This window comes from Homalodisca vitripennis, chromosome 3, assembly GCF_021130785.1.
Source record: "Homalodisca vitripennis isolate AUS2020 chromosome 3, UT_GWSS_2.1, whole genome shotgun sequence".
Classification (NCBI taxonomy): domain Eukaryota; kingdom Metazoa; phylum Arthropoda; class Insecta; order Hemiptera; family Cicadellidae; genus Homalodisca; species Homalodisca vitripennis.
Window position 1 is genome coordinate 31,220,151 of NC_060209.1, and position 14,061 is coordinate 31,234,211.

General features: G+C 36.1%; 1 protein-coding gene across 2 annotated transcripts in view; it reads left to right on the forward strand.

Moving 5' to 3' along the window:
* LOC124356757 (protein sprint) overlaps positions 1 to 14,061 on the forward strand; it is a 77,589-nt gene that overhangs the window by 56,938 nt on the left and 6,590 nt on the right. For both annotated transcript variants that reach the window (XM_046807942.1, XM_046807943.1), the window contains 4 exons: positions 8,434 to 8,705; positions 9,464 to 9,655; positions 10,221 to 10,352; positions 10,991 to 11,239. In XM_046807942.1, coding sequence (XP_046663898.1) covers positions 8,434 to 8,705; positions 9,464 to 9,655; positions 10,221 to 10,352; positions 10,991 to 11,239 — 845 coding nt within the window. The remainder of the gene's footprint in view (positions 1 to 8,433; positions 8,706 to 9,463; positions 9,656 to 10,220; positions 10,353 to 10,990; positions 11,240 to 14,061) is intronic.

Genomic DNA, 14,061 nt, shown 5'->3' on the forward strand with positions numbered 1-14,061 from the left:
CACCTAATAAAATGACTTCAGCGTCATCTATCATTGTATATATATATATATATATATATTTATATTATTTTTTCATTTTAATTTAACTCTGAGTACCATAATGGTTATTTAAATAGTACTTACCAATTTATATTCGCCACTTCCCAAAAGTTCTATTGAAACAAATTTTGAGTAAAGAACACAGAAATTGATTCACTACGAAAGAAATTTCTTTACAAGATCGTTTAGTTAATTCAATTAAACACACTCCTACTTCCACCAAATTATTTGTCGGGATTTCCATTTTTGGCACATAATTATTTGCCAAAATGCTTTATTTGAGTCCGTTTCGTCGTATAAACGCGATGTATGAAATTATAACATCTATTTCATACTATTCAATGTTCAGAATGTTTAATCTAATTTTATCAGGATTGCCCCCCCCCCCAATATGGAGCGGCCCTGTAAGGAATTAAAGAATTTCCGTCGAGTAAGGTAATTGAGAAGTAGCGTATTTTATCTGAATTTCGTTTTCAAAGTAATTAAAATTTGCATATCTAAACATTTTTCTAAACAGCTCCAGTACTTTCAGAATGTCGTTGTTCGTCATAATTTTCGCATAAAGACTAATATACTGTATATTATAAATATTTTTACGTGTATAAGTGTTAAACTTTAAACCGTGATTGTGTTATTTCTGAAGTAGCCAATACCTGAATTTAATTTACTGGAGATTCAATAAGAGTACTGAATGAGTGACGTGTTAAATGGGTATGGACAATCTCCAACGTGGGTTCATAAGACATTTTCATTGAAAAGATATTTACAAACCCATTTTATCATAGCCCACATAGCCTACGAGAACCAACGTCTGCTTTGCAGAAGTCGGGAGACTATAACGTACGAGGTTCATTGGAACATCCTGTGTCTCGCTAAGGTGTTTACATTTTTGACCAGCCACTTGTTGAGTACGCTACAGCCAGTTTAAAAAGCAATTTTGTATAAACTTTGGAACCATATTCAATAGCTCACATTAAAATTGTTACACTGATATCTCCAGTAGATACAAAATGGCGGTTGCAAAAACCAATTGCTATTTGAAAGGCAGCAATATAATGACGTTTCATTCTGTTGAGATTTAAATAATCATTGTTTCTGTTCGATAGTGTTCCATAACACGAAAATAACAATAACTGTTAAATCTTTTGTGTTATTTTAGTTGGTTTTTACTGCCGTTGAAACCCATGCATTGTTTTAGCCGCTATTTTTACTATTGCAGATAACAACATCCAAATTTTGAAGTACGGTAAATTTTTGTATACATTTCCAAAGTTGATGGAATCATTTGGCTGACGTATAAGCAATACTCATCCGATGGCAGTTGGAAATGTCAACACCTTGTGGGACTCCTAATTCAAACGATCTTTACTCAATGACGTTGAAGGCAATAACAATGGTGTGTGAAACATACCGTAATGATGAATGTTAATTATTCATAGATTGAAATCAGCTCATCAATCAGTTAAAATGGTTTGTTAGCTTGACCTAACCTAATTACAATGTACCACAACCTCACATGCAAACTTGAGTAATTCACATTTGACTTGAAGTTCGGGTAGTAAAATTATGTATCCTTGATCTAAACCCATACACTAAACCAGTGGAACTAGAAATCTATTGTAGGATACAAGTTCTAAAATCATTGCTCTAGATTACATATTACAGTAGCATTGACAACTGTTTGCCAACTCCACGTGTAATTAGCATCGTAATACCGGTCTATGCGTTATGAAACTCTGCCGGGTGCCATGTCCAAGACAGTCGTCACTGTATCTTATTAAGGTAGGATGTAGGACTCGGTATGTTTCATTCCCCAGATATCTGCCTATGGGAAATGTCGTTACCTCGGTGTGAACGTCAAGGTCGAGTTGGGATCGAGATAGGTATGTAAAGTCATTCGCTTGTATCGTAATCCTTTCAGAGCACAGCAGCGCTTTAAAACTTTCGCCTATTCTCATGTAACGGGTGTGTTCTCGGTAATGCGGGTAATGCGAGTTTGGAAATCGAGTGGTCTCTGCCAAAACCATGTCTAGTCCTGCCCTAGACAATGTACAGAACAGTTATACACAGTCAGGCCCGGCCTTGTAGTGGTGACTGCAGGTACTCCGGACAAGTACTCCGGACGTTCCTTAATGTCCGTAACAGTGTGAGGCAAGTTATACACAGTCAGCCCCGGCTCTTTATTGATGACCGCAGGTACTCCGGACAAGTACTCCTGAGGATCCTTAATGTCCGTAACAGTGTGAGACAAGTTATAAACAGTCAGGCCCGGCCCTTTATTGGTAACCACAGGTACTCCGGACAAGTACTCCTGAGGTTCCTTAATGTACGTAACAGTGTGAGACAAGTTATACACAGTCAGGCCCGGCCCTTTATTGATGACCGCAGGTACTCCGGACAAGTACTCCTGAGGTTCCTTAATGTCCGTAACAGTGTGAGACAAGTTATACACAGTCAGGCCCGGCCCTTTATTGGTGACCGCAGGTACTCCGGACAAGTACTCCTGAGGTTCCTTAATGTCCGTAACAGTGTGAGACAAGTTATAAACAGTCAGGCCCGGCCCTTTATTGGTAACCACAGGTACTCCGGACAAGTACTCCTGAGGTTCCTTAATGTCCGTAACAGTGTGAGACAAGTTATACACAGTCAGGCCCGGCCCTTTATTGGTGACCGCAGGTACTCCGGACAAGTACTCCTGAGGTTCCTTTATGTCCGTAACAGTGTGAGACAAATTATACACAGTCGGGCCCGGCCCTTTATTGGTAACCACAGGTACTCCGGACAAGTACTCCTGAGGTTCCTTAATGTCCGTAACAGTGTGAGGCAAGTTATACACGGTCAGGCCCGGTCCATTATTGGTGACCGCAGGTCACGACCTTTCCTCTAATTATTACTGCTTCCATTATACGCCAATTAATGGGTTATCTCGGGGCCAAACACTTAGACGTGCCCGGTTATCTCGTTGACAAAATTCTTTGTACACATTGTTTTCAATTTAGATCAGGCCATTCGAGGGAATAAAAAAAAATAGTTAATTGTTCTCATTAACTGGTTCTCATCAATGGTGTCTTACACAACGGTTTTGTAAAAAAATAAAGATAAAGAATCTCCTTTTTTACATTTATTATTTATTTACACTAGTAGTTCAGTACCGTTATATCGATTACGAAGTATTTATTCTCATATACTTTGTATATAAGATAAATGGCTTTTTTAAATCGTTCCGCACAGTGAATTCATTTCATTGTTTCAATTTAATTTTCATTAAAATCCAAATTAAATATTTTATGATTACTTTTTAAACTACAATTCTGCAAATGCAGTAAGTACCTGGTTGATAAACGACTTTTGTTGGCATTTTGTAGAATATAAAATTTGAATGTTTGTAAAGTAAAACCTATTGATTAGCTAAAATAGCATCTAATAAAAGTGAAACAAGTTAGTTAGAGAAATTATGTTTTTAAACATGAATAGGCATGTATCAAATTTGGTCAAATTTCAAAGATTCGTAACACAGTTGACAGGTAAATGAATCAGATGAATAAGTTAAATATAAATTTCGTTGTATATCTGTTTTTGACATTTTGTCGTTAAGATGACGCAGTATACTCCTCGACGATTGTGAGATCAGTCCCATATATACAATGTTAATTTCGCCCGGTCTTTTCTGACGTACCTGAAAAACATAATTTGACGAAACAAAACGGATTTTGAAGCTTATGTACATAAAAGGGGAATTTTGTGATTAAAATGTAGATGTTAAAATTACATAATTGTGAATTTCATTGCGTTTAATAAACTTCGTGTTTTTTTTTAAGTAATCATATTCTTTGTTTAAAGTTTGTTTTGACGATGGAAGGATTATGAAGGAAACAGGATTTTTCCGGACATTTACCATCGTTCAGTGATATAAAAAAAATCAGTAGCACTAGATGGTAAAAGTCCGGGAAAAAATCCTGTTTCCTTCAAGTTATCATATATTCACATGATAGCGAGTGATGTAAGGGGCGTCCGGGGTCCATTTTGGGCCAAAATTTCAATTTTTATTTTTTGACATTTTTGTATTCTTTGGAATCTTACGAGTAATTTGACATATCATACATACAATTTGGACGAGTGCAACCTTATGTAATTAATTTATTTGTAATGGTCTGCACTGTGTTTTTCGCTGGCAGGGGCGTCAGGGCGAGGGACGTATGTTTATACATACTACAGTTGTAATAATATAAGCTACACATACTTGTTGTGTTGGTAACACTGTTTGTTCTTTACTGTCATATGGTTCTTTCTAATTTGTTGTCATCTGTTATAAAAAAGTTTCTGTGTTATTTGCTTTGTGATTTGTGTTGTTTTCACTTCCTGATGATAAAACTATTGGGGGGAAAGGTAGTTTGACTCTTGAGGCTATAAATGAAATTTAATTATACTATGGGCTGGCCATTAGAAGAAATTTTGACAGTCTGGAAAATATGAAGAGGGCTGTTTGGGCGGAGTATTTCCATCTCATTTCAACAAATAAAGAACCAGCGCTTAGTTTGTGTCCGAAAACTGTTGATACGTGGTGCAAATACCAACATGCTATCCAAAAGAAAGCAGCCTATATGACCACAATGGACACTTCCACATTGCCCCTGTAGTAATGGTACAGGTTAAACAAATTTTCAAGGACTTAGCTAACTCCACGCTGCTGGCGAAATGTCTTCATGGACAGACCCAAATTCCGGGCGAGTCGCTAAACAGTGTGGTGTGGTCGCGTATTCCAAAATCGACTTTAGTTATGAAAAAGACCCTTGAGTTTGGTGTTTATGAAGCCATTGCCTGTTTCAACAAAGGAAACATTGATACATGTGAAGTACTCAAGAAAGTAGGTATAATGCCAGGCAAAAACTGTGTTGATGTTATGAAGCGATTTGACAGGATGCGCATAAGTAAGGCGCAAAAGGCGGTGGAAGAGATTGAAAAGAAGTGTCGCCAGAAGCGGGAGGCAGCTAAAAGACGTCTGTAGGATATATATGAGCAGCAGGAGGATCCATATAACCCAGCCTATGCAGCAGGAATGCACTGAGATACATAAGTCACTATTGTTTAGGTTATTGCCTAGAAAAAATGAAATTCCCGAAAAACTTGTTTTTTTACACTTCGGTACCCATATCTTCCAAACTACTCGAGATATAAGTATAGTTTTTGTTTTGTTTTGTTAAAAATTTCATGGTTTTTATTTACAGCACAGGAAATTTCGTTTTAAAACCTAAAACCAATTCTACATGGTTGCAAAGTCACAATTTTCAAATAAAAAAAGTAAATTTTAGAAAAATTTGTTAAAATACCTGAATAAAGTTATTTCAGAAATTCCTGTGCCATAAATACTCTAAAAGACATACATAACAAAGTAAAAAAAATTATAGTAGGTTACGTCGTAAGGTTTTAGAGATATGTGTACCTTAAAATGGCTAATTTAACATGCGCAGCATATGGCCCCCGGACGCCCCTAAGTAGTAAAAATGTATAAAAATCGTACGTACTCGAAGATCAGGACGACATTTTTAAATTAACATTGGATATATTGGACTGAACTCACGGTAGTCGAGGCTTAATGTCTACGTTTGTGAGTGGTGTACGCTGTTCAATGGTAGACACCCTAGACACCCGTTCGTACAACTCTCGTCGGACTTTAGTCGTAACTGTGTACGACGTAGGTCCAGGTGATTCATTCATTCAGTGTTTGGATTGTGATGAAGTGTCGTAAGGCAGTGTCCCAATGCCAGTGTTTGCCCGACACAAACACGGTTGCGCCGATCTTTGTCCCGACTCGGCGGCCACGCAGCGGTCACTTGGACGTTTGTTTGTAAACAGTACCCGTGGTGCCGGTGTCGCCGTGGTGGGGCACTGCACATCTAAATCAGCTGAGATGGGAGCGACGATATCAGATCGTCTTCAGCTCTCTGCCAGAGTGCTTGTGTTGTAGTTGACACGCCTGTGTCTGCATTCAACGTCGTCAATGATTGAAGGCTTCTATCCAGTGACAAACAGTACTTTTGGATTTTTGACGCCGCTTACTATTGTTACGGATATTTGGGACATGGTGACAACCCCGACTCGGTAAAGCCAAGTTGAACCGTGAACGCTGCACTGTCTGAGCGCGGTGTTGACTAGTTAACGAACGCGACCCTGGCCGCAAAGGCGACGCTGTCAAGTCCGTGTACGGGTGTACAACCCCCGGTCACATTCTACCGACATCATGGGACCAAGGGCTGTCCATGTTACCCGCAGGATCGCCAGATGGGTGGTCAACGCATCCAGCAAGGTCGTCCGCCTGTTCACCTGTTGCTTCCGACGTAAGTGGTATTCTGTTCTTTTGTGAAGGTGGAGTGCCATGTGAAGTTGGAGTGCCATGTAAAGGTGGAGTTTCATGCTAAGGAGTCCGAGCACTCAGTTTTCAGTTTAAGACTTTGTTGTTTCCATTGTGCATTGAATTAGTTAAGAGACTTATTGAAACTTGTCAAGATCCACTAATGATTCTTGAGGACATCTGTCCGAATGCCATGTTCTATGTCAATGTTATCAACAAGAGTACGAACTAAACAATTGGTCTAATGTTTTATCCAACAATTTTAACATTTGAAACTAAATTGTTTGTTTTTAGAAGACTCTTGGAGCAATTGGAGCATTTTTAAAATAGTACTAAATGTTTTTTTTGAATTTGCATATTTACAATATACGGTATTTTAATATTAATTGGAGTACAAATAATGTAAATATTTGTTTTTGGAGTCGCCTGATGCTGAAACCCTTGGTTTCGAAACGCCTCGTTAAAAAACCATTTAGAAAAGTGTTGTTTTATTAACATTTAGTACTATTGTTTCTTTCTAGTTTCTTAATGTTAACAATGTTATTCAAACTCTTATTTTTAAGATGACTATTAGTATGTAAACATTTTATAAATATAAAATAACTAAATCTATACATGACGTAATTCCAACATTGAATTATAACAATTCGTACTAACGTAACGCGCTAAAATGTTTTTGAGTTACTAGAATTAATTGTTTTTTAAGATGTGGTGACCTCATTGAGGGATTAATACTGGGGGATTTTAGGTAGCGTTATCCTCATGTTTGGCTCAAGGGTGTGCTGATATGGTAATGAATGATAAAAGTACTTTATGCAGCGTGTGACGTATCCACAAACTATTACAACACAATTTACACCTTAGCTGTGGAAATAGGTCAATATTGTAATAGACTTTTACACAGTGTTAGTGTTTTTGTGGATATTTTTACTGTCCAATGTAGATATTTTCTCTTACAATTGTTGTCCACTGCTTGTATTGAATTTAATGAGTAAAGTCACGAGTTCATATTTGTAGTAACGTATTTCTTACGTTATTACGTATAAAAGTAATATCATTACTAGGGCCTTGCTAATGATGGAATAATTAACGTAATTAAAACGTACTTATTTCCTGTTACAAACACGTTTTCCCACACGTTTATGAGCTGATAAAAGAGCAATATCCAAGGCCACTTCACTAAATCGCTCGTTTCATCTGTAGTAACACACCCAAATAATCAGTCACGTTTAAACCCCAGTATCGTAAAGATATGCTGATCACCTTGAACTTTGTTACCTGAACCGTTTTAAATGCAACACGTCTAGATGACGTTAAAAGCTCACTTATAAAAAGTATTATTTTCACGGTGTAATTATCTTACAATTGTATTTTTATTTTATGGATACGTAATTAATTTATTGCTATTAAAATACATTTCATAATCGACTACCCTGTTAAAATTAAATTTAATATACTGTAAATTTAATCTTGAAGAAAAATAGTCTATGAAAGCATTCACAGACTATTTATTTATTGCATTGTCAGTGTGTATTAAAATATACAAAATATATTTCAAAAAATATGTTCAATGCAATTTATTTGTTTTTAGCCAGTTATTAGCATACATTTTTACATTTGCATAATGTTAAACTGTATCATATTCACCAAATGTAGTTTCTTGAATTTGAATCGTTTTAAAACGTAGACTGTGTAATAAACATATCAAACAAATAACAATGTTTCGACATTGTATTCAACTTATCGAACCTGAATGCTGCTTTTCAGAAGCTTATTCACACAGAAAGAAGCATACATTATCGATCATATTCGATCTTTTTAATAATAACTACCGTACTATGAAGGTGTATAAAAATTCAGGATATTTGAAATTAAGATTGGAAAATGCTTTTTTAGTTACGTCAGGAACGTGAGTGCATGAGATAAGAGCTGTGTGTTGACTCCCGTGAACCGCGCGTGATCGGACACGTCGGTTGGAAGGAGAAGCACACGTGAGCTGATATGTGTAAGAATGGACAATGTGTTGACCGTGTTGTCTGTTGCAGCACCGCCTCGCCTGCAAGCCCTGCAGAGGACTCGCGAAGCCGGCGGGAGTGGAGCCTCGATACGCGCGTACGCTCTGCACCTGGCAGCGGACAAGAGCACCACGTTCGCGCAGAACATCGACAACTTCATCGCCTGCACCAAGGAGTCCCGCGAGGTGCGGCCCCAGGTGGTGATGCGCAACATGCGCCAGTTCATGAGCGGCATGAAGAACTACCTGGTCAAGCACGGTGAGCGCGAGTTCGAGAAGGAAGTGGAACGGGAGCGTGGCAAGGTCAGTTATACCTCCAAACATATCAATTATTTGTATAGATTATGTGATTCTGTTTGTACCTCTAGATAATAAAAGTGCTCTTAACATTGTTTGTTACATACAAAAACGTTGTTTAATTTCGCAATCTTGATATACAGTATTTGTTTAATACAATTCAAAATTAAAGCATCAATTCATAAACAATTTTTGTCTTTAGATTTAAGATTATATTTTTAATTTAGTTACAAAATTGTACCTATAAATAGATTTTTAAAGTATTTTTATTAGAAGAGATGTTTAACAATAACAAAACAAGATATTTTGATACACCCATTCTTCTTAAAAATACATTTTTGAACAGTGTAAAACTATTTTGTAAACCTTTAATTATTGTTATGAAGTCAAATCAAATCAAATCCTTTTTATTGCAGTGACAAATATGTACATTGTGGGGCAAACTTCATGGGTTTTTTTAAATTTCTGACATTCATACAACAATACACACTCACACATACAATTTTACAATTACGCCTCTTTCATTCATCGCCAATGCAACCCACTTAGTACAGCGGAGTCAGTCTTCTAATTGGGCGGTCTGCCAGTCCGAATGCTAAAAACTCACCTCATTATAAGAATGCTTATGACACCAAGAAGCATTTTAGGCGAGTCTTTAACGCCTCAGGTGTGGAGCATCTTTAATTGAATGAGGCAGTTATGTTGTTATAGTAATTATTGTTATTGTTATGAGCGTGGTTACTGATTTTGACCCAATGTTCCAGTTGAAAGCAAACGAGTTTCTGAATCTGGATGCAATCCTCGAGGGTGTGATGCACAAGCTGGTGGTGCGACCACTACGAGAACACCTGTACTACCTGTTCGTGGAGGAGTATAGCAACAACGGTGCGATATCACTGCTGGTGGACAACATCATTCTGGCCAGGACCAAACCTCTGCACGAGCTGGGCATTAGGGTGAGTTGGTCACCCCAAGAATTCACAACAGAACCCCAAATCCTTATTTACTGAAAGAAAGAGAGATAAATACAGAAGTATACTCGTATTAAACCTGGGGTTATGATGGTGCAAGTGAAATTCCATTAACACAAAACCCTATACTAAGACTGTTATTTTGTATTTGAGAACAGTTAATATTGTACTGTCCTATTTAATTGTACTGTCTGAAATTTAATTGATTAGAGAAAACAATTTTGAAATAAGACTTGTCCTTTGTATTTTTAAATAAAAACGTTCATGTTCATTAATTAAATAGGAAACAAATAATTCAGACTTTGGTTAAAAGTAGAGTTTTAATTAATAATATTTAATTTGTTTTATAAGTTTGAGTTTTAGTAAATTTTAGCTTTTTGAGAGATCCAAAACGATATAGATTTATTTCTCAACTGATCGAAAATCTAATAAAACCATAATATTATTGTAACTGGGACAAATACATGAATGTGTAGTTCAAACAAAATATTTAAAATACGAAACTTTCAGAAAATAGTTGATTTATTTTAAATTGTAAATATTCTTACAGAAAAACATAATACCACCGTCGGAAGAGTCCCTGGCCACTATTTGCCACTACCTGCACCGACTACAAGAGGTGGACTCTCCACTTGAGAAACTGGAAAATCTGCTGACTGCGATCTCTGCCATTTTCAATTCCGTGAGTATTCTGTGTGGGAGTAAACACCTCCATTAAACTCATTCATTGGTGTCTTTTTCATCATGGATGGGATTAAGTTTTTCATGTGGGTAGGAGAGTAGGATCTCTTCTATAGAATCTGAGGACAAGGAATACCCTTCAGCCTTGTGCTGAACTAGTGTCAATTCTTGTATAAGTTTTGAGTATGTGGAGTATCTGTACACGTGATCAATAGTCATGATCTCGTTTCTCTAGAATAATAATATACACTCTCAAAAGTAATACTGGTGAGAATAGAATCAAATAAATTTATATGCTTAAATTTTCTTCAAAGTAAATTCGGAAATATAAACAGTAGTTTTCAAGTAATGGTTTAATTTTATTCCAACATTTTGTGTCCTCTTCTGTTCCCAAAATATTTGAAGGCAACTTCCTACTCCTGCACTCCTAAACATCACCCTCACATATGTCCTTAATTAATACATAATTGCTGTTATGAAAACCTCTTAAATTGAAATATATTTAGGATTCACAACTAGTGGAATATTATGTTAGTACTTAATAAAATGGTTATCTGTTAAGACTCTTAAAAATGTATTACTGAGTAATTAATGATTATTGAATTGTTCTAATGTCCTTTATTTTGTTGGCTCGTGCAGGTGAAGGTGACCAACAGTTCGGGAAGCAAAGGGATGATGCTGGGCGCAGACGACTTCCTACCGTTGTTTGTGTGGGTCCTGGTGCAGAGTGGCATGATCGCAGCGGAGATAGAGGCAGAGTACATGTGGGGACTGTTGCATCCCTCGCTGCTGTCGGGCGAGGGCGGCTACTACCTCACCACGCTGTCCTCAGCAGTCCATGTCCTCAAGAACTTCCGGGCATGCACCAATTCGGAGCCGAACCTTGATGTAAGTCCCGTACCACATCCGCTTGACTTTTACAGTGATCTCAGTGATGCCGACACTTCACACGATAATCTACCTCTGGAGGACATCGACAGCGACGATGCTACACTTTGCGAGAATGAGATCATGGTAGATAGCGGACCCAAAACACCCAGCGTTGCTAGACGACGACGTGAAGATCGTAATAGTCAAGATACTGGGAGTTGTAGTCGTTATGATCAGCTAGTTTGTATCCATCAGGAGGACCAAGATAGTAGTGAGAAGGATGATTAAATATGAAGACATTGAGCACTTGTTATCGTACAAGTAAATTTTTTCAAAACAATATTACTAATTAAAAGTATTAATTTATTTCTAATGATTGATCTGGGAAAATTATTAACGTGTTTTCTTTAGGTGACAAAGACTGTGTAAATGATGTACATATTCTACTCATTTCGTTGTAGGGTATTTAAATTATTTATAACTTTGTAAATAGTTTGTATATTTTGTAATTTTTTTAATTTCATATTATTTATTATTTAGGTCTACACAATTCCTAGGTATTTAGGTTCATCACCTTTCCCATTCCTCTTCATTAAAATAATTTACTTTTAGCATAGACTACATTTTTGTCAGTAATGCTAGTAACAATAATTTTTCCTTATTATTAATTAATTCTTTTTAATGTTTCATCTATCTACCCCTAACACTTTTGAATAGTAAAAATATTAGTTTCTATTTGCCTAAACGAGAGAAAAGTTTCAGAAAACTTACATATAATGATATTTTAATGTTCAAAGTTTTTTTGTATTTGTTTTAGTATGTTCCTTGCTTTGATAACCTTACTTTTGAGTTCCTCTTCTTCATGTAAGTGGAAGCGAACTCACATTGGCCTTTCTGTCCTCGCTACTGGAAACAGTGGTTTTTTGAGTGACTCCTTGCAATATTTTTAACAGTTGTTGGATTTGGTTTTTCTCCCAAGTTTTTCTGATTTTCTCTTAGTTCACAGACAATTATTTGTTGCTGAAATCTCTTATAATACCAAACACCTCTAGTCAGCAATGTTGCCAACTGAGATTATATAAAGATTTTTACAAATAAAAGAGGGAGTTTGAAGTTGCTTACCCTAACTTCTCAGTATTGTGTAGCTATGTAGTTAGTGATCAGTGTGGCTGTGAACTAATTTTTTGTTCCTTTTAACTTAATTTATTGATTTTGTGTTGTTTTATTTAACGGCATAACTAATCTTTTTGTTTATATTTATTATTTAGTTTAGTATTTTATTTAGTAATAGATACTGTAGATACATAAAAGTTTTTATAGTTTCAAACCATTTGTAATTAATTACAAAGCTTATTTTAGATCAAATTTAATTTATAGATTCATACGAATATGTGATCAATCAATAAAGAATGCCGACATAATAAAAAATATGTATATTTTTTATTTGTTTATTAAACCCTTATGCATGTTTTATCAGTTTATAGCAATTAAAAGTTCTTGTTTAATTTATTAAGGAGAAAAAGAAATGTATGACTTTTACACTATAACATTCTAATTTTAAGAAACAAAATGAAGTTCTATATGGAAGGTGTTAAGAAGAATGAACAAAATTGGTAAACTAGTTCATATTGTATGTTGTGAATTTGTATTCAATTGCTCAAAACAATGTTATGATACTTTAAGTAGTTTGTTTAACATTTGCATATTTAGTAGTCACTTAGTGTAAGTAAACGTCACATACATGAATATATCTGTAAAAACTCTGTTAGACTATCTATACATGGAATAGAGACAGAAAAATTGGTATTTCCCTATTTAAGACTGAATTTGCCATAACTCATAACCTGTTTAGAAATTTCCTTATAAGTAGGAGTCAAAGTGTTTGAAATGAACTCTAAATATTTTTTATAATCATGAGAAAATGAACAATTCTTGGTGTCTAGTCCAGGATGTATAGTGACTGCTGGCAAATATCCCATTCTGGCCAAGTGTTGTCATGGAAAAACACAACACCGATGAACTACAGCTACTGTGTGGGTCAATATAACAACTGATTGGCTTTTCTCACTTTCCTCAAGGTGCACAAAAATTGAACTTATTTTCCAGACAATTTTCATACACCAATAAAAACACAACACTGGTGGACTGCAGCTAGTGTGGGTCAATATAACAACCCATCGACTCTTGCCACTATTTCTCAAACTACACAAAACTGGAACTTATTTTCCAGAGAATTCCCATAAACACCAATAAAAACAGCACTGAAGGATTGCAGCTACTGTGAGGGTCAATAAAACGACCGATCGACTCTTACAGTACATAACACTGGAACTTATTTTCCAGAGAATTCCCATAAACACAATAAAAACAACACTGATGGATTGCAGCAACTGTGAAGGTCATTATAACGACCGATCGATTCTTGCCACTATTCCTCAAACTACACAACACTGGAACTTATTTTTCAGAGAATTCCCATAAACACAATAAAAACAACAATGATGGACTGCAAGCAACTGTGATGGTCATTATAACGACCGATCGACTCTTGCCACTATTCTTCAAACTACACAACACTGGAACTTATTTTCCAGAGAATTCCCATAAACACAATAAAAACAACACTGATGGACTGCAGCTACTGTGAGGGTCAATATAACGACCGATCGACTCTTGCCACTATTCCTCAAACTACACAACAATGGAACTTATTTTCCAGAGAATTCCCATAAACACAATATAAACAACACTGATGAACTGCAGCAACTGTGAAGGTCTTTATAACGACCGACCGATCGACTCTTGCCACTATTCCTCAAACTACACAACACTGGAACTTA